Source organism: Oncorhynchus kisutch, linkage group LG13 (assembly GCF_002021735.2).
Source record: "Oncorhynchus kisutch isolate 150728-3 linkage group LG13, Okis_V2, whole genome shotgun sequence".
Classification (NCBI taxonomy): domain Eukaryota; kingdom Metazoa; phylum Chordata; class Actinopteri; order Salmoniformes; family Salmonidae; genus Oncorhynchus; species Oncorhynchus kisutch.
In genome coordinates, this window is record NC_034186.2 from 18696108 (window position 1) to 18717759 (window position 21652).

The window sequence follows — 21652 nt, forward strand, 5'->3', positions numbered from 1 at the left end:
CAGCCAGAAGAGAAAATAAACTGAGGAGGAGACTAAAAATAAAAGCCATTAAATGGTGATTAAGTGAGCTGGAAGCACCACAGGCTAAACAGCTATTAGTACCATGCCACTTTTAATGTAACACATGCTGAACACAGAGCACACACGCTCAGACGCAGACACACGCTCAGACGCAGACACACGCTCAGACGCAGACACACGCTCAGACGCAGACACACGCTCAGACGCAGACACACGCTCAGACGCAGACACACGCTCAGACGCAGACACACGCTCAGACGCAGACACACGCTCAGACGCAGACACACGCTCAGACGCAGACACACGCTCAGACGCAGACACACGCTCAGACGCAGACACACGCTCAGAAGCACACACACTCACACGCTCAGACACACAGACACACAGACACACACACGCTCAGACACACAGACACACACACGCTCAGACACACAGACACACGCTCAGACGCAGACACACGCTCAGACACACACACTCACACGCTCAGACACACAGACACACACACACTCACACGCTCAGACACACACACTCACACGCTCAGACACACAGACACACGCTCAGACACACGCTCAGACACACAGACACACACACACTCACACGCTCAGACACACAGACACACACACACTCACACGCTCAGACACACAGACACAAGCTCAGACACACGCTCAGACACACAGACACACACACTCACACGCTCAGACACACACACTCACACGCTCAGACACACAGACACACGCTCAGACACACGCTCAGACACACGCTCAGACACACAGACACACACACTCACACGCTCACACGCTCAGACACACAGACACACGCTCAGACACACAGACACACAGACACACACACGCTCAGACACACAGACCCTTCATTATTAATTTCCTTTACATTTGTACAGTAACACCTGAAGTAGAGCTAATTTAGAATGACTCAGATGACTTGCCAAACATGGAGAGAGACAGACAAAGAAAGGATTCACAGTTTTGCGGACAGCTGTGCTAACTGGACCTGGCAGTGAGCAACTGCTGGAGCCGCCAAGTGCCGTCTGGTTCAGAACAAGATGGCTGGCACATTACTAAAGCTTACCCAGACCATACCGGACTATTGTATGCAACTTGAACCATACATCAAGCTTACTATCCATACCAGAACTAGCACTGAGACATTCTCAATAACCAAAACAAGCAAGGGCCTCAGATTCATCTCCCTAAAAACAGACATAATCACAGGACTATGTGCTGTAAGGCACATGTCATACTCATTCCACGGAGGGCCGAGGTTCTGCGGGTTTTCGCTCCACCCTCATACTTGATTGAGGAATTAAGGTCACTAATTAGTAAGGAACTCCCCTTACCTGGTTGTCTAGGTCTTAATTGAAAGTAAAAATGTAAAACCTGCAGACACTCGGCCCTCCGTGGAATGAGCTTGACAGCCGTGCTTTAAGGAGGCAGAATATACTCTCAAACCTTTACAGTGAAGTACAGCCTAATGACACAGGTCAATTGACTTGTCATTTTATGGTCTATTTCTTCCTGGTTCACAGGCCATGAGTCCATCTGAGGGTGCATTATTTCCTGGGTCACTGAGGACACCTGCTCTTCCCATTTTGGCTCATAATGGGCACGCTCAGCAGAGTGAACGTGAGAAAGGGACTGTATTGTTCCCCTCGGTCATATTAGGGCCGTTATCATCCCTATTGCTCTGGCCTGCATTGTGTTGCCCTGCTCCGTTTATTTAGATTCAGACGCTAACAATGAAAACATTGCCTCGGATTCGGACCCCCCTGCTCCACCCGGGCACAAACATTACATACGGAAAGCAATCATAATAATGACTGAGACATATAAATAGTCAGGGGAAGTAACTGAGTGGCTATGAGGGGAATTAGAGTAAACAGACAAAAATATGACTGATAAAGTTGAACAATTGATTTGACTGAGCTACCTGGCAGAGCGACAGCAGTCAAAATGTTACCTCAGAGTTATCAGAGAGTGAATCAGAAAGGCCATGGGAGTGTGTGTGCGTCTGTTTGGGTATACATGTGTGTGTATGCATGTGCATATGTCTCAGTGTGTATGGGTGGCAAGTGTCAGTAAGTGTGTATGTTAGTTGGTGTGTGTGTATTTGTGTAATGAATCCGCACACTCCACTCTACGGTTCTAATAGGAAAGCAGTACAGAACTAGATGGCCCTGCTACAGGCAGCACTGTGATTGACATGTGAGAGCTGATGCCGTTTTAAATGAAGATGTTGTGGTTGGCTAGCGCAACTGTGGTACACTGCAGTGGAGTGGTGCTCACACACACACACACACACACACGCACACGCCTCTTTAATCAACCACTGCTAGACCACACTGCGTGAACGTGTGCATGCCCAAATCCTGTGCCCCAGCACATTGACTCTATACTGGTATCCCCTGAATATAGCCTCGTTACTGTTATTTTACTGTTAACTTTAATTATTTGATATTTTTCTATTTTCTATTTATAATATTTTATTTAAGCAAATACTTTAACACTTATTTTTCTTAAAACTGCATTGTTGGTTAAGGGCTTGTATAAGTAAGCATTTCCCTGCTGTGTACGGCACATGTGACAAATAAAATGTGATTTGATTTACACACACACACAACAGGAAAACCCAAGAGCTGCAGAGACGTGGTCACAGGCACAAACACACGCATAATCACACACACTTTTCAGAAAACACACCAGGCAATACACACCCACATAAACCTAGAGGCCAGCTTCCACACGTCCATCAGAGTTCTGAGGAATGGTCAGGAAGTCCTTAGATTACATGCTCACTGTAAAACACCACACTAATGATATCTCAAACCATACCTGTCTTATACTAACTCCCACTGTAAAACACCACACTAATGATATCCCAAACTATACCTGTCTTATTCTAACTCCCACTGTAAAACACCACACTAATGATATCCCAAACCATACCTGTCTTATACTAACTCCCACTGTAAAACACCACACTAATGATATCCCAAACCATACCTGTCTTATTCTAACTCCCACTGTAAAACACCACACTAATGATATCCCAAACCATACCGGTCTTATACTAACTCCCACTGTAATACACCACACTAATGATATCCCAAACCATACCTATTCATTGATCTGGCCAAGGCTTTCGACTCTGTCAATCACCATATCCTCATCGGCAGACTCGACAGCCTTGGTTTCTCAAATGATTGCCTCGCCTGGTTCACCAACTACTTCTCTGATAGAGTTCAGTGTGTCAAATCGGAGGGTCTGCTGTCCGGACCTCTGGCAGTCTCTATGGGGGTGCCACAGGGTTCAATTCTTGGACCGACTCTCTTCTCTGTATACATCAATGAGGTCGCTCTTGCTGCTGGTGAGTCCCTGATCCACCTCTACGCAGACGACACCATTCTGTATACTTCCGGCCCTTCTCTGGACACTGTGTTAACAACCCTCCAGGCAAGCTTCAATGCCATACAACTCTCCTTCCGTGGCCTCCAATTGCTCTTGAATGCAAGTAAAACTAAATGCATGCTCTTCAACCGATCGCTGCCTGCACCTACCCGCCTGTCCAACATCACTACTCTGGACGGCTCTGACTTAGAATACGTGGACAACTACAAATACTTAGGTGTCTGGTTAGATTGTAAACTCTCCTTCCAGACCCATATCAAACATCTCCAATCCAAAGTTAAATCTAGAATTGGCTTCCTATTTCGCAACAAAGCATCCTTCACTCATGCTGCCAAACATACCCTTGTAAAACTGACCATCCTACCAATCCTCGACTTTGGCGATGTCATTTACAAAATAGCCTCCAATACCCTACTCAACAAATTGGATGCAGTCTATCACAGTGCAATCCGTTTTATCACCAAAGCCCCATATACTACCCACCATTGCGACCTGTACGCTCTCGTTGGCTGGCCCTCGCTTCATACTCGTCGCCAAACCCACTGGCTCCATGTCATCTACAAGACACTGCTAGGTAAAGTCCCCCCTTATCTCAGCTCGCTGGTCACCATAGCATCTCCCACCTGTAGCACACGCTCCAGCAGGTATATCTCTCTAGTCACCCCCAAAACCAATTCTTTCTTTGGCCGCCTCTCCTTCCAGTTCTCTGCTGCCAATGACTGGAACGAACTACAAAAATCTCTGAAACTGGAAACACTTATCTCCCTCACTAGCTTTAAGCACCAACTGTCAGAGCAGCTCACAGATTACTGCACCTGTACATAGCCCACCTATAATTTAGCCCAAACAACTACCTCTTTCCCAACTGTATTTAATTTTAATTTATTTATTTATTTTGCTCCTTTGCACCCCATTATTTTTTTATTTCTACTTTGCACATTCTTCCATTGCAAAACTACCATTCCAGTATTTTACTTGCTATATTGTATTTACTTTGCCATCTTGGCCTTTTTTGCCTTTACCTCCCTTCTCACCTCATTTGCTCACATTGTATATAGACTTGTTTATACTGCATTATTGACTGTATGTTTGTTTTTACTCCATGTGTAACTCTGTGTCGTTTTATCTGTCGAACTGCTTTGCTTTATCTTGGCCAGGTCGCAATTGTAAATGAGAACTTGTTCTCAACTTGCCTACCTGGTTAAATAAAGGTAAAATAAATAAATAAATACCTGTCTTATACTAACTCCCACTGTAAAACACCACACTAATGATATCTCAAACCATACCGGTCTTATACTAACTCCCACTGTAAAACACCACACTAATGATATCCCAAACCATACCTGTCTTATTCTAACTCCCCACTGTAAAACACCACACTAATGATATCCCAAACCATACCTGTCTTATACTAACTCCCCACTGTAAAACACCACACTAATGATATCCCAAACCATACCTGTCTTATTCTAACTCCCACTGTAAAACACCACACTAATGATATCCCAAACCATACCTGTCTTATTCTAACTCCCACTGTAAAACACCACACTAATGATATCCCAAACCATACCTGTCTTATTCTAACTCCCACTGTAAAACACCACACTAATGATATCCCAAACCATACCTGTCTTATTCTAACTCCCACTGTAAAACACCACACTAATGATATCTCAAACCATACCTGTCTTATACTAACTCCCACTGTAAAACACCACACTAATGACATCTCAAACCATACCTGTCTTATTCTAACTCCCACTGTAAAACACCACACTAATGATATCCCAAACCATACCTGTCTTATACTAACTCCACTGTAAAACACCACACTAATGATATCCCAAACCATACCTGTCTTATACTAACTCCCACTGTAAAACACCACACTAATGATATCCCAAACTATACCTGTCTTATTCTAACTCCCACTGTAAAACACCACACTAATGATATCCCAAACCATACCTGTCTTATACTAACTCCCACTGTAAAACACCACACTAATGATATCCCAAACCATACCTGTCTTATACTAACTCCCACTGTAAAACACCACACTAATAATATCCCAAACCATACCTGTCTTATTCTAACTCCCACTGTAAAACACCACACTAATGATATCTCAAACCATACCTGTCTTATACTAACTCCCACTGTAAAACACCACACTAATGATATCTCAAACCATACCTGTCTTATTCTAACTCCCACTGTAAAACACCACACTAATGATATCCCAAACCATACCTGTCTTATACTAACTCCCAGTGTAAAACACCACACTAATGATATCCCAAACCATACCTGTCTTATTCTAACTCCCCACTGTAAAACACCACACCTTATACTCTTTTCAGACAGATGGAATGTGCCGCCTTGAAAGTGCCTCGGCTAAGGGTACACTATTTCAAAAGACGACACAAAACCATCTCTGGAGATAGTTTTGAAGCACCACTGAACAGGCATTTTACTTGTCTATAATGGAATACCTCCTCTGAAGCAGGATTGACGTCCATCACTATGGGACAATCAAATAATCTCGAGCTGCCTGCGCCCTGCCTGCCTGCGCCCTGCCTGCCAGCAGCCCACTCTCTCCTAAAAAAAGTTCATTAAATACTGTGACTTACCAAGAAATTTAGTAGAAAGAAAACTATCATAAAATAAAACGCCATTTTAAAAAAACACAGCAGCACATGAATCAGTAAGGTTTATTGTCAGGGAAACAATACCGGTCATTATATGCTGGAGCAGAATTCTACTGTCAGAAAAGGTACAGATGCTCCTGATGCAGCACTTTTAAAAATTGTCTGAATGGTTATCTACTGTCGCTATCGACACGTTACTGTAGAAGTGTCTGTAAAGGATATTAGTCAAACACACACACTGCAATAGACCAGAGCCTCACAAACTCTTACTTGCATCATGAGCAAAGTACCGTCAACCCTGAAACATGTTTACATTCATTGTCTTTATACGGTTATCATCTACCTGTGTAATAACACACATACAATGTATATACCACACACTCTCTGTGTAGTATTGATGTACAGTGTAAAAAACACATACTCTGTGTATAGTCTGTGTGTAACGTGTACTGTATCTTTACCTGCGAGGGCGTCCTGTGCCTCAAAGAAAGTGCTGAGGCCTCCCTTCACGTAGGCAAGACTGCCCTCGTTCTTCCTAGTGGCCTGCTTTTTCAAGTTACTGGCTGCCATACGCAACTGGTCAAAACTGAGAGGGGGAGGGAGGGAAAGAGGGAGCGAGATGAGAAAGAAAAGTGGGATGTGAAAGTTAAAAATTCTGTTTACTTCCATGTGTGACACCATCCCATCAGTCAGAGGAGTGTGTGTGTGCGTACGATTTTCTATGTGTAACGCACACAAGTGAGAGTCCGCACAAGCATGCGTGTGTGTACTTTGGGAGTGAATGTAAGTTTCCTCTGGAGGAAGAAACACAGGCCCTGTCAACCCAAAACAGCCCAACCCAGTGGAGTCTGCAGCCCTGCAGTTTCTGGCCAGGAGCAGACAGGATCCATCCGCTAGACTGGGGGGTTAGATGGAGGGGAACCATGATGGATGACAGGGAGGAAACCAGGAGAGACTAATAATAACCTGACAGACACTGTCCTAGTATGACAGAGACCAGGGGTCAGAAGTCAACAAGAGAAAGGACAATTCCTCCACATGTCCAAAGTGTTCTTGTGCCAAGTCAGGGGTCAGGGATCAACAGGGATTGGGGCTAGATTGTATTTATTTACAGACTAGCTCTGTTTCTGGGTCAGTGGATTGATTGGATGGACTGAGAACCACCACGTCTTTTTTGTAAACTGTATTGAGGCTTTTGTTAAATGCATTTTAAATAAATTGTGATTGGATGATAAAGACAACATTCAAAAGTTTTGTGCCAAGTCACTGCATTACTTCCAACAGTGTTTCTGACTGATCGCTTGGCTAGAGGGCTGACGTTCATCAACATATTAGTTGGGATGGTGCGCTGGCTGGTACAGGAGAAATATACTTGTGATTGGCTGTGTGTCTGACCCAGAGGTCATAGAAAATAGATAGGTAGGTCGGCCTGACCTACCTGGTGACAGAGTGGTTCTCGATTAGGTACCAGGTGGCTGAGAAGTTCTCGCTGGTGAAATCCCCACTCACCCCTGGGAACATGGCCTCCAGATCTTTCAGAGGGACCTTACCCCTGGGGGAGAAAACGGATTACTAAGAAACCCTGTGAAATTTATGTTTTATATCTTCTATGTACGGTCATGCTGTGGTCCTGTACGGTCATGCTGTGGTACTGTACGGTCATGCTGTGGTCCTGTACGGTCATGTTGTGGTCCTGTACGGTCATGCTGTGGTCCTGTACGGTCATGCTGTGGTACTGTACGGTCATGCTGCGGTACTGTACGGTCATGCTGCGGTACTGTACGGTCATGCTGTGGTCCTGTACGGTCATGCTGTGGTACTGTACAGTCATGCTGTGGTACTATACGGTCATGCTGTGGTCCTGTACGGTCATGCTGTGGTCCTGTTTGGGTCAGTTGGTAGAGTGATTGTGGGTTGGATTTCTCTTGATCACCCATACGGATAATGTATTCAGGCACATTTGGTTAAAAGCAAACATAGTATTATAGATTATGCTGCTTAGCCCATTTCTCTCTTTGACAATGAAGTTGAAAATTGAACACAATCTACACAAACAACACATAATAGGCAATGCTTACAACTGTACATAGTTTCACAAATAAGAAATAACATATCCATGACATTGTACAACATAACAAGAATGTCCTTCTTATAATGTAATGAGGTGAAAGGTGAGTTGAGGTGTTTGTATAAAGTCATCCAGCAGGGGTCAGTGTGAGGCCAGGCTGTGCCCAAGGAGGGAGGACCCGGGCGTGGGAAGAGCAGTGTGTGACGCCTGGGTGCCCCTTGAGGACCCAGAGCTCATTAGGAAGGTTTGATCTGTGGTAATGACCCGTGGGCTACACTAACTAAACCCTAACCCCCCCCCCCATCCAGCCTCCACTGTAATGTACTGGAGCACACTGAGCCCTCAGGGAGTGATTACACACACACGCATGCATGCACACACACAAACATCATAGAACAGAATTATCTCAGAAAAGATGTAACGATGGGTTGTCATGGGAAAGAAGTGGGAGAGAGAGGGGGTTTGATCACCATAGAACTCTCACCACACTTTCCATTCAAAGTACCCATGCTCTTCTAACGACCTTGTAACTTTGTTGCTCAGTTGGTAAGAGTGTGGCGTGAACAACAAAGTTTACAGATTGAATTTGCACAAAGATCAAGTGAACATACTAAAAACAGATGCACTGTAGGTCACTTTACAAAGCTTCTGCAAAGTGGCATATTCAATTTACACATGTATCTCGAAAGAGACAGAGAGAGAGTCAGGAAGCAAAAGAGAGAGAAACAACTTTCTCAGTCCGTTAAGTTATTCCCTCATCTTCATACCTGGCACGTTATCAAAGCCTGCTCTCACATGTTACGGATCTGCTGCTTTGCTCTACAGACAGGAAGCACATACGTATACGCTGAGAGAAGCTTTGCTCTACAGACAGGAAGCACATACGTATACGCTGAGAGAAACTTTGCTCTACAGACAGGAAGCACATACGTATACGCTGAGAGAAACTTTGCTCTACAGACAGGAAGCACATACGTATACACTGAGAGAAACTTTGCTCTACAGACAGGAAGCACATACGTATACGCTGAGAGAAACCTTGCTCTTACTATTCATGCAGTTCAGTAGGCGAACTCTAAACAAGCAGCTACAGTTGGGACATTATTACTGGAGCATTGCGCCTCGGACGAGGTTTGTTACTCTGTAGCGTGTGGACCAAAATAAAAAGGAACAGGTTGATGATGACATCCCCAGGAAGTGTTTTGCAGACCGACAAGATGACTTCCTGTCTGACCTCTCTGCAATAATAACCAGCCAGTGACATCACCACCAGACAAACCTGTTCAAACTGGTTCAAGACCTCGTAATTATAATCATGGGTTGAAACTTATTGAATTACTAAACGATTCACTAAAAGGTTGTCCGACTCCGTCCACTCCACTTCTCCTGGTCAGCTGTGTCTGGTTGGACAGCTACCCACTGTCTCTTCAATAAACAGCATTGGCTACATTCATTCATGTGATGTGTGTGTGTGTGTGTGTACTGTGCAGTGTGTGTGTGTGTGTGTCCATTTTAATGGACCAGTGTCTTTACTAGATATTCTCCCATCTTTTTGCATACTTTTTAGCCAGCAGCTCTGAAAGTAGCATCCATGAGCCAAAAGCGATCCACAAAAATTGCTTACTACGTTACATCATTGATCGCTCTCTACTGTGTGTATGTCTTGCGAACAGTCACTAAAATGGCGAAGGGCTGAAGCTCATCGGCTGAAACTCGAATTGCTAGGGGGCTGGCCCAAGTGGGGGGAAATGGCGCCGCACAGCTTCCAGAAAGCAGTTGCTTTAAAACTAGGGATTTCATAGCTAATTAAGGTAAGAGAGCAACTTTGCTCATAGATTATGCATGTGTGAACTACACATAAACACATCCAGCCCAAAAAGCCAAAAAAAACTAACTTACTAGACGCCAAAGTACCAGAGAATGTCTTTAATGTGGCTAATAACATGAAGAGAAGAAACCGTGGTTTCTCAGTTCGGGATAACTGACTCGTTCTATGGGTTGCAGCCTACCAGGAAAGTGACCCTGGACATGGAGGGTTTGCGGCTAACCTCCCTGGCCACGAGTGGTCACTTGGCCCCTGCCCCCTCTAAACCAAACAAACACCAGAGGGCCTAGAGCACAGACATACCAGAACTATACAAACTCAACTATACATTACAGGCTGTGCTTTCTCTGCCAGGCGCGTGGGAGGCTGAGACCACACCACACGCCTCCTATGACCATGTGTGGTGGTCTGCACTCTTTCTTTTCAACTATTTCCTTTCTTCTTTAAACACAATGATTTTGTCTCCAGTGCGTTGTTCAGCGGTTAAATCCAGTTGAGCCATTGCTGTGTTGGCATAACATTTCAAACACCTCCACATGGGGATCCTTTGTTTCTGTTTACAGACCTAAACCATGACTCAAAGACTAGAACCTGTGTGTTTATGTATGTGTGTGTGTGTGTGTGTGTGGTGTGTGTGTAGTGTGTGCATGCATGCGTGTCTTGTGTGTGTGTGTAGCATGCGCGCGCACGTGTGTGTGTGTAGTGTGTGTGTGTGTAGTGTGCGTGCCTGCGTATGTCCCTACTTGTCTACGTCGATGCCCAATGGATTGCTGGGGCGTAGGGAGAGGGGAGAGATGCCCTTGTTGCGGTCGGTTCTCATGTCGTAATAGTTCATCTCATCCACCCACACAGCAGACTGGTCCAGGATACCTAGAGCACAGACACACATCATCACTGAGGGACAGCCGAGATCACACACCCACACAATAATAGTACCTGACAGATCTACTATACAGTTTGTACAGCAACACAGGACAAAACAGTATGAGTATCCATACTGTAGTTCCCCGCTGCCTCTGCTTGGTAATACCGAGGAAGATTGTCTGTACTTGTGCCATTGAGTAGTCATTCTAGAGTTCCTCTGATGATTGACAGAGAGAGACTTGTATTAGAACTGGAGTGGTTACAGAGAGCAGCCATCTTACCGATCTTCTCAGCCTTGAGCAGCTTGAAGGAGACGGTGGAGGTGCCGTGTCCTCCTGACTTGGTGCTGACGATGATCTCTCCCTTATCGTCTTTGGCTGGGCCCACATGACACACTATCTTACTGGCTGACATCCACTCAGCCGTCAGCAGGCAGTTGTGACCACAGATGGAGAGACCTGAGAGAGAGAGAAATATATAGGCACGCTTACAGCAACAGGACAAGTAATAACACAGAGACACATTGAGAGAAGAGGCATGACACAATGACACAAACAGCAGTTTAATAAACCTGTCTTTAGGGGGTCAAAGTTCAGCCCAGGGTCCAGTCAGTCCTGTGTAGCCCTGGCAAGTCTGCCACAGCTTCATCATTCTCTCCACACTGAGAGTGCTGTCACTTCACTGTTAAGTGGCTCATTACAGATCTATTTACTCTACTTCTACACTTTCTCTTTTATTTATCTTTCTATCTGACCCTTCTCATGGAGTAAAGAGAAGTTTAGAGAGAAAGAAAGTGATCGAGAGAGAAGAAAGAGAGAGACTAAAAAGAGAGAAAGTGAAACCCCCCTCATTTGATTTATCTGACCAAAGGGAGCTACAGAGAGCTACAGATGACTGCACTTAAACATCATAAAATCCTGTGAGAGATGATCAACAAATAACCACTGAAACAAACTGTAAATAATAAAACAGTAACAAAGGACATTTCCTGCCTTTGTTCTGTACTGGTTGTTTTGTTTGAATATACAGTAGATGCACTAACTAACACACACCTGTTGCTATCCAACATCTAATAGGCTAATTTCAGGCTACAGAGATATTAGTGGTCAGAAATGCACTACACATCAAATATCTCATTCCAAAATCATGGGCATTAATATGGAGTTGCCCCCCCCCCTTTGCTGCTATAACAGCCTCCACTCTTCTGAGGTTTTCCACTAGATGTTGGAACATTACTGCAGGGACTTGATTTCATTCAGCCACAATAGTATTAGCGAGGTCGGGCACTGATGTTGGGCGATTAGGCCTGGCTCGCAGTCGGCGTTCCAATTCATCCAAAAGGTGTTCGATGGGGTTGAGGTCAGGGCTCTGTGCAGGCCAGTCAAGTTCTTCCTCACCGATTTTGACAAACCATTTCTGTATGGACCTCACTTTGTGCACAGGAGCAACATGCTGAAACAGGCCTTCCCCAAACTGTTGCCACAACTTTGGAAGCACAGAATCGCGGTAAGATTTCCCTTCACTGGAACTAAACAGCCTAGCCCGAACTACAAAGAACAGCCCCAGACCATTATTCCTCCTCCACAAAACTTTACAGTTTGCACTATGCATTGGGACAGGTAGCGTTTTCCTGGCATCCAGCAAACCCAGATTCGTCCGTCAGACCGCCAGATGATGAAGTGTGATTCATCACTCCAGAGAGCGTGTTTCCACTGCTCCAGAGTCCAAACTTTACAGCACACCAGCTGATGCTTGGCATTGCGCATGGTGAACTTAGGCTTGTCTGGAGCTGCTCATCCATGGAAACCCATTTCATGAATCTCCCGACAAACAGTTATTCTGCTGACGCTGCTTCAAGAGGCAGTTTGGAACTCAGCAGTGAGTGTTGCAACCGAGGACAGAAGATTTGTCTGCGCGTCAATGGCGGTCCCTTTCTGTGAGCTTGTGTGGCCTACCACTTCGCGGCTGAGCCGTTGTTGCTCCTAGACATTTTCACTTCACAATAACAGCACTTACGATCCACTAATTTGAAGGGGTGTCCACATACTTTTGTATATAATACTGAAGTTCTAGGAAAATGAGCGGTGGCATTTTGACAATGCCACAAATTCAGGGCATTTACATCAAAATAAATGTAGACTATCCACAGAGTTTCATTTTAAGCAACAGATGTTCCACAACCCACTGGCTCCAGGTCATCTATAAGTCTATGCTAGGTATAGCTCCGCCTTATCTCAGTTCACTGGTCACGATAACAACACCCACCCGTAGCACACGTTCCAGCAGGCATATCTCACTGATCATCCCCAAAGCCAACACCTAATTTGGCCGCCTTTCCTTCCAGTTCTCTGCTGCCAGTGACTGGAACGAATTGCAAAAATCGCTGAATTTGGAGATGTTCATTTCCCTCACCAACTTTAAACATCAACTACCTGAGCAGCTAACTGATCGCTGCAGCTGTACATAGTCCATCTGTAAATAGCCCACCCAATCTAACTACCTCATCCCCATACAGTTATTTTATTTACTTTTTTGCACACCAGTATCTGTACATCATCATCTGCTCATTTATCACTCCAGTGTTAATCTGCTAAATTGTAATTATTTGCTCCTATGGCCTATTTATTGCCTACCTCCTCATGCCTTTTGCACACACTGTATGTCGACTTTCTTTTTTCTACTGTGTCATTGACTTGTTTATTGTGTTATTGACTTGTTTATTGTTTACTCCATGTGTAACTGTGTTGTTGTCTGTGTCACACTGCTTTGCTTTATCTTGGCCAGGTCGCAGTTGCAAATGAGAACTTGTTCTCAACTAGCGTACCTGGTTAAATAAAGGTAAAATAAAATAATAAAATAAAAAAATAAGGCATTTTGAAATATCAGCTAAAGGAATTGTGGAAGTACAAGTTATTTTCTTTACATTAGCACAACTTAAATTTGCCAAAAATGTGAAAAATGTCAAACCCAAAAATATATATGCAGTACCAGTCATACCAAAAATGTTTGGACACACCTACTCATTCAAGGGTGTTTCTTTATTTTTACTATTTTCTACATTGTAGAATGATAGTGAAGACATCAAAACTATGAAATAACACATATGGAATCATGTAGCAACCCAAAAAGTTATAATATATGAGATTCTTCAAAGTAGCACTCTTTGCCTTGATGACAGTTTTACACACTTGGCATTCTCTCAACCAGCTTCACCTGGAATGCTTTTCCAACAGTCTTGAAGGAGTTCCCACATATTCTGAGCACTGCTTTTCCTTCACTCTGCAGTCCAACCCATCCAAAACCATCTCAATTGGGTTGAGGTTGGGTGATTGTGGAGGCCAGGTCAACTGATGCAGCACTCCATCACTCTTATTCTTGATCAAATAGCCCTTACACAGCCTGGAGGTGTGTTTTGGGTTATTTTCCTGTTGAAAAACAAATTATAGTCCCACTAAACGCATACCAGATGAGATGGCGTATCGCTACAGAATGCTGTGGTAGCCATGCTGGTTAAGTGTGCCTTGAATTCTAAACAAATCACTGAGTGTCACCAGCAAAGCACCCCAACACCATCACACCTCCATGCTTCACGGTGGGAACCACACATGCGGAGATCATCCGTTCACCTACTCTGCGTCTCATGGCGGTTGTAACCAAAAATACAAAATTGGTACTCAGACCAAAGGACAGATTTACACCGGTCTAATGTCCATTGCTCGTGTTTCTTGGCAAAGCAAGTCTCTTCTTCTCATTGGTGTCTTTAGTAGTGGTTCATTTGCAGCAATTTGACCATGAAGGCCTGATTCACGCAGTCTCCTCTGAACAGTTGATGTTAAAATGTGTCTGTTGCATTTATTTGAGCTGCAATTTCTGAGGCTGGTAACTGTTTTGAACTTATCCTCTGCAGCAGAGGTAACTCTGGGTCTTCCTTTCCTCTAGCGGTCCTCATGAGAGCCAGTTTCATCATAGCGCTTGATGGTTTTTGTGACTGAACTTGAAGAAACGTTCAAAGTTCTTGAAATGTTCCACATTAAGACCATGAAGGTCAGTCAAAGTAAGAATGGACTGTAATTTCTCTTTGCTTATTGGAGCGGTTCTTGCCATAATATGGACTTGGTATTTTACCAAATAGGGCTATTATCTGTATTCCACCCCTACCTTGTCAGAACACAAATGATTGGCTCAAACACATTAAGGAAAGACATTCCACAAATTAAGGCACACCTGTTAATGGTAATGCATTCCAGGAGACTGCCTCATGAAGCTGGTTGAGAGAATGCCAAAAGTGTACAAAGCTGTCATCAAGGCAAAGGGTGGCTACTTTGAAGAATCTCAAATATAAAATATATTTTGATTGTTGTTTAACACTTTTTTGGGTGTTTGATGTCTTCACTATTATTCTTGAATGTAGAAAATAGTCAAATAAAGAAAAACCCTTGAATGAGTAGGTGTGTCCAAACTGTTGACTGGTACTGTATATATTTAAAACAAAACAATTATTGTAATTCTGTAAAAACAATTAACCCATAATTCTAAATAATTGAATAGCTTTGGTCAATTACATTTTGATCAAATTGAATAAAAACAGTATATGCAGTATTTAGTTTTTTTTGTGGTAACAAAATGTCTCCTTTTTAACAATAAATCATCATAACTAATATCCCTACATATTGACTACCATATTAATAAAAGATTCCCGTCAATGCTATAATAATCTTTACATTTTAAATTCAACATTTTGACAAATACATCTTTACCACAAAGGTTAGAAAATATTATTTTAGGTCTAAATTCAATTAACACATACCAAAAACCTAAAATAACATATTATTCAGACATCATTTGTTTCAGCATTTAAATCACGTCTTTTAAATGTAGGCCTAAAATTATTGTTTAATTATGTTCTAAAACCTTTACTACAGACTTATTTTAAAACAAAATGAATATGGGTTAAAATTCATAATCTTGGCCGGGTATAAAAGATTGTGAATTAGGCAGAGGTTTCACTCAGTTGAAAGAAACGAAAAGTAATTTAATCTAGAATCATAAAAAAGTATTTTCCCCTTGAAAAAGTAATGAAAACCTTTCATTTGATAAACAGCAACAAACACTGTGTAATGTAAGCAGAGCCTGACCACGGTTGACTAAGGTCCAGTGTGTTCTGTGGTAGACTGTAGGCTAGCCAGGCTCTGGGTAAATTAATAAAAGTCACTCAGTCTGACTCTGATGAAGGGTCATAACGGCATGAACTCTACCGCACAGACTGGGAAGAGCCAGAGAATACCACACTCTCTCTCATACACAACACACACAAACAATTATCGACAATGCCAGTGAAAACACTTGCATAAAATTATTCAGTTTGGTACGTATCAAAAACAACCGCAGCAATGAATTACATTGCAGAAAGGGCAATCTATAAAAAAAAAAAATGGAAATGAATTGACGGTCAGAAGTCGAATGCAAAATAACAAGTGTGTGTGTGTACATTCGTGCCTGTGTGTGTGTGTGTAAGTTTGTGCTTGCATGTGAATGTGTGTATCATACTCGTACCAACGAGGTCTGCGGGGCCAGTACCCAGGTTCTCTCCTCGGATGGTGACCTTGGTCCATGAAGTGCCCTCGTTGGGTGAGATGCCCGTCACCAGGGGGGGCTGGTGGGCACGAGACATGGTGGTGGTCACGTGTGTGCAGGAACACAAAGAAAGTCAGTCAGCAACCTGTGAACACGGCAGGGGAGAGGGAAAGACAGAAGGACACGTAACACGGATATTAGTCTAATGCAGAAACCAAGAGACATAAAAACAGCTGTAATGTGTACAGCACAGCTATAGGCTCATGTTATTATTTATAAGCATGTATGAACCTTTATAATGTTTTATTATGCAGACTAGAATATCTTAAAAGGCTTATATTTAAAAGAGTTTCACTATGAAGGCTACAATGTCTACAAACACAGGAGGACATGAGGGTGCTGGTAGGAGCTCTGACCGGACTAAGAGAGAGAGAAAGGGGGGGAGGAAAGGAGGAATGTAAACCTCAGAGAGCAGGATAAATAAAGCTGCTCTCCCTCATCGATTCCACATACACAAACACACACGTTGTGTAGGTTAGGCTAAGAGACCGAATAGCTAGCCCTACCCTAATATATCTAGAGGGTGTGTGTGTAGGCCATGTAACCACAGTGGAGGCTCCTCAGAGGACGAAGGGGGGGACCATCCTCCTCAGTGAATTTGAATCATTTAGTTAATCATTTTTAGATAAAACTTAACTGAACAAAAATATAAAAAGCAACAATTTCAATGATTTTACCAAGTTACAGTTCATATAAGGACATCAGTCAACTGAAATAAAGTCAATAGGTCCAAATCTATGGATTTCACATGACTGTGTAGGAACGCAGCTTGGGAGGGCATAGGCCCACCCACTTGGGAGCCAGCTCCCCCTACTGTAGAGCCAGGCCCAGCCAATCAGAATTAGTTTTTCCCCACAAGAGGGCTTTATTACAGACAGAAATATTCCTCAGTTGAATCAGCTGTCTGGATGGCTGGTCTCAGATGATCCTGCAGGTGAAGAAGCTGGATGTGGAGGTTCTGGGCTGGTGTGGTTACACGTGGTCTGCGGTTGAGGCCAGTTGGACGTACTGCCAAATCCTCTAAAACGACATTGGAAGTGGCTTATGGTAGAGAAATGAACATTCAATTCTCTGACAACAGCTCTGGTGGACATTCCTGCAGTCAGCATGCCAATTGCACACTCCCTCAAATCTTGAGCCATCTGTGGCACTGTGTTACGTGACAAAGCTGCACATTTTATAGAGGCCTTTTATTGTCCCCAGCACAAGGTGCACCAGTGTAATGATCATGCTGTTTAATCAGCTTCTTGATATTCCATACCTGTCAGGTGGATGGATTATCTTGGTAAAGAAGAAATATTCATAACAAGGATGTGCACAAAATGTGAGAGAAATAAGCTCTTAGTACCTATGGATCTTTTAATTCCGTTCATGAAACATTGGACCAACACTTTACATGATGCATTTACATTTTTGTTCAGTATATTCACGTCATAAAACAATTGATTAAAACACAATGTTTTGCAATGAAGGTCTACAGTACCCTCAACAGCACTCTGTAGGGTAGCACCATGGTGTAGCCGGAGGACAGATAGTTTCCGTCTTCCTCTGAGTACATTCTTCAATGCAAAACCTAGGAGGTTCATGGTTCTCACCCTCTTACACAGTAATTATGACAACTTCCGGAAGGACGTCCTCCAACGTATCAAAGCTCTTGCAGCATGAACTGACATGTTTTCCACCCAATCAAATGATCAAATAATGAATCTTGTACTGAAAGCATAAGCTACAGCTAGCTAGCACTGCAGTGCATAACATCTGGTGAGTAGTTGAACAATTAACAAATGAATTTATTCAAAACTGAAGACGCGGGAAAGAGGCAGAGAGACAGCTAGCTATATTTCAGTGTCTTTTTTTTCACTTTCATTTACTTAGCTAGCGAACGCAGCTAGTTAGTTTAGCCTACTCAAACACCCGGCTCAAACAGAGAGGGATGCTAGCTAGCTATGGCTATCCAACACTGGACTCTTCCAAGGTTTTATTAACTGATTGCCGTCGGTGCCCACCAGTGTAACTGCTAAACATGGTTAAGCATGTTACTGCTCTGCAATTCACAGTGAGTGCATAGGGGAGAGTGGGGCTGAATGTAACACCGGTCAATTGTAGGGTAACTTGGGGTAGAACGCAACTCTACCTCAAAATCCTTTTTTGGAAGTGACTTAGAAATGGTAATGAGACAGATAATATTTTTTGTTGATCAAGAGTAGTGGCAACCAGAGAAAGTGTTGGGGGGGAAAACTTGTGACATGAAGTGGTTTCTGTGAGAAGTACAGGCTGGGTGCATGTTACCCCGGGTGGAAAGTCACCCCAAGTTACACCAACAGGTAGGCCTACATTATAATCACGTGCAAGTTTTTGGGGACATAAAATGTATCAATAGGATAATATCTAGTTAAAATATCACATTTGGGATCTGGCTAATGATTAGCCCAATTGGGTCAATGCTCCAGCCTATTTATTTGCACTTTGCTGCATCAGTTGGGCAACAGGTTATAATGTTTATTGCTAATAGCTTATCTGTTCATTAGGACCATGCATAGGCTATATACATGGCCCAATATGTTAAAATAATTTAAACAAATCATTTTATCAATGTGCTATTGGGCTCATTTCTGGAGTTGGAAATTATATATTAGATGGTGTCAGCATACGTATATTTTCAGTCATTTTGGAGTAGAATGTCCTTTTAAAAAGTCACCAGAACTGAGCTTCTCAATCCCCCCCGCCTTTAACACCCCTCCGCAACCTTTTCCCCCCACTGTCACTCACAGAACAAACACCAATCATCACCGTAGAGATGATATGCCAGCATGGAAGAGAAACAGATAAAAGATGGCTAAAAAAATTACATCTTCATAAAATTTGAAACTGTTTAGAATTTTACAAATTAAAATGGAGGAAAATATACTTGAGGAGGTCTAAAAAGCCTGTAAAACAAGTGGTGTCCAAGACATTTTTCATCACAGATGTGTGTTAATAAATAGGTGCCAGGTCTGGTTGAGGTTGAACAACCTTACCTCTCTGTAACCACTTTGCTTTCTAACACTAAAGCCAAAACGCATTCTCTACAAACAAGGCAGGAGCTCACACGGAACACACCAGCAACAAGGGAACCAACGGTGATGCAGCATCATCATCTCAGTGTACATTTTTTGATAAACTCAACAAGTTTAATAAGACGAAGTTTACAAAAAATACAACATGTAAAAATGTTTTTAAAAAACACTCCTTCAAAATTATTCAGCACATTCACAAAAGCACACATCCATCCACTCCAGAGTGGCACCTAGCTAGCTACACACAAAGAATGATAGAACAGCAGTTCTACTAGGCTATAATCTGAGTTCACACACACACACACACTACAGAGATGGCGGTCTGATAACTCAAAGGGGATGTAGGACTAACTCATGCAGCCTAATCTAACCTCCGCTGCAGTGTGCTTGTCAGAGGTTATCTAGGGGCAAGGGAGAAGATAAGAGGCTAACAGGCCTTAAACAAGTGCCTCGTCTGTCGTTCATCAAGCCCATATCTTTAGAAGGGGAGTTTGAGTGGAGGGGGCAGTGGGGAATATAGGGGTTAGTCTGTCTTCTTCTGCACAAAATGTCTACAACTGTTGTGTTTCCTCAACAGGAGTGTTTCTATCCCCAACTTGTGTACGCACACACACAGGCTAGGAAGAATGACAGCTCTGCTCGGTTGCATGCGAGGGGCCCGAGCTGGAGCTGTGTGGTCTCTGTGTATGTGAGAGAGTGTGTGGAGGGATCTGTGCTGCGGAGTGGAGGGGTCTGGGCAGTGTGTGTGTGTGTGGTCTGGCTGTGTGGTCTCTGGCTCGGGCCTGGGGAGAGCATGCTGACGGCTGGGATGAGAAAAGAGCACTGTGTTTACTTTACTCTGGGGGCCATGCATGGACACGGGAACAGTGCCCAGACCCCTCCACTCTGTAACAGACACACACAGACAGAGCACGGAGGCTCTTGCACGAGCCACACGTCACAAGCTAGTGGAACAACCCTGTCAGTGACAATTGAGGCATAGATGTTACATTTTGAATAAACATTTTATGTAGGACTATGTCCATTATATTGACCAAGCTCTTAGATATGACAGGAGCAGAAACAAAACTAAGCTGTATCAAAATGAACTCCAGAATAGGAATGCCTATTCAGGTTTCACTAGGTTATTGTTCATTGCCATGCGTCATACTGTTACTGAAAAAATGTAAAGAAAAAAAAAAAAACAGGTAAGCTAAGCAACAGTATTTGCATGACTGCACTGCAGATTGTTTTGTTTATTAGTTCTACAAAAATCCTCTAGGGGGCACTAAAGGACCCTCTTTGGAAAGCCTACAATAAACCACCTGAAAATCAAGTAGGCTAGACAATGCACACAGTACATTAATAACAATTAAAGTCATATAAAAAGGCAGTTAAGGACTGCTCTCTCCTGTTCTCTCTGCCGGTTTCTTCTTTACATTCTCGTGGTTTATCCTGTTAAAAACGCATTCCAACCGATGTCTAGTCCACAAGTTTACGTTGAAATGCCTATTTACTCGGTTCCATCTCACTGCACAATCCAATGTCTCAGCAACCCAGCCAGACAATTTATAAACGTGATCGCTAATGTAAAAAGCATCTAGACATTATTTCCCATTTCTTTTAGACTAGCATTTGGTTTTCAATAACGGAGATTTGTATAAACCTTGCCATCTGTCTCTCTGACATTTGCAACATTGGATTTCAATACTGAAACAATCTCCAGCTGTCCCATAGTAATGAACGTGTACGGAGTCGGGAGGAGACAGACAGGCATGTCCAGAGATACAACCTCTCTCATCATCACCCAGTGCCTGGGCTTACCTCCGCTGTACCCGCACCCCACCATACCCCTGTCTGCGCATTATGCCCTGAATATATTCTACCATGCCCAGAAACCTGCTCCTCTTATTCTCTGTCCCCAACGCTCTAGGCGACCAGTTTTGATAGCCTTTAGCCGCACCCTCATACTACTCCTTCTCTGTTCCGCGGGTGATGTGGAGGTAAACCCAGGCCCTGCATGTCCCCAGGCACCCTCATTTGTTGACTTCTGTGATCGAAAAAGCCTTGGTTTCATGCATGTCAACATCAGAAGCCTCCTCCCTAAGTTTGTTTTACTCACTGCT

General features: G+C 43.3%; 1 protein-coding gene across 6 annotated transcripts in view; it reads right to left on the reverse strand.

Annotated features, from left to right (window-relative positions):
- LOC109903025 (exocyst complex component 2-like) overlaps nucleotides 1–21652 on the reverse strand; it is a 109129-nt gene that overhangs the window by 72173 nt on the left and 15304 nt on the right. For all 6 annotated transcript variants that reach the window (XM_031785731.1, XM_031785734.1, XM_031785730.1 and 3 more), the window contains 5 exons: nucleotides 16411–16576; nucleotides 11139–11315; nucleotides 10737–10863; nucleotides 7539–7652; nucleotides 6562–6686 (listed from right to left, as the gene is read on the reverse strand). In XM_031785731.1, coding sequence (XP_031641591.1) covers nucleotides 6562–6686; nucleotides 7539–7652; nucleotides 10737–10863; nucleotides 11139–11315; nucleotides 16411–16528 — 661 coding nt within the window. In that variant the 5' untranslated portion in view covers nucleotides 16529–16576. The remainder of the gene's footprint in view (nucleotides 1–6561; nucleotides 6687–7538; nucleotides 7653–10736; nucleotides 10864–11138; nucleotides 11316–16410; nucleotides 16577–21652) is intronic.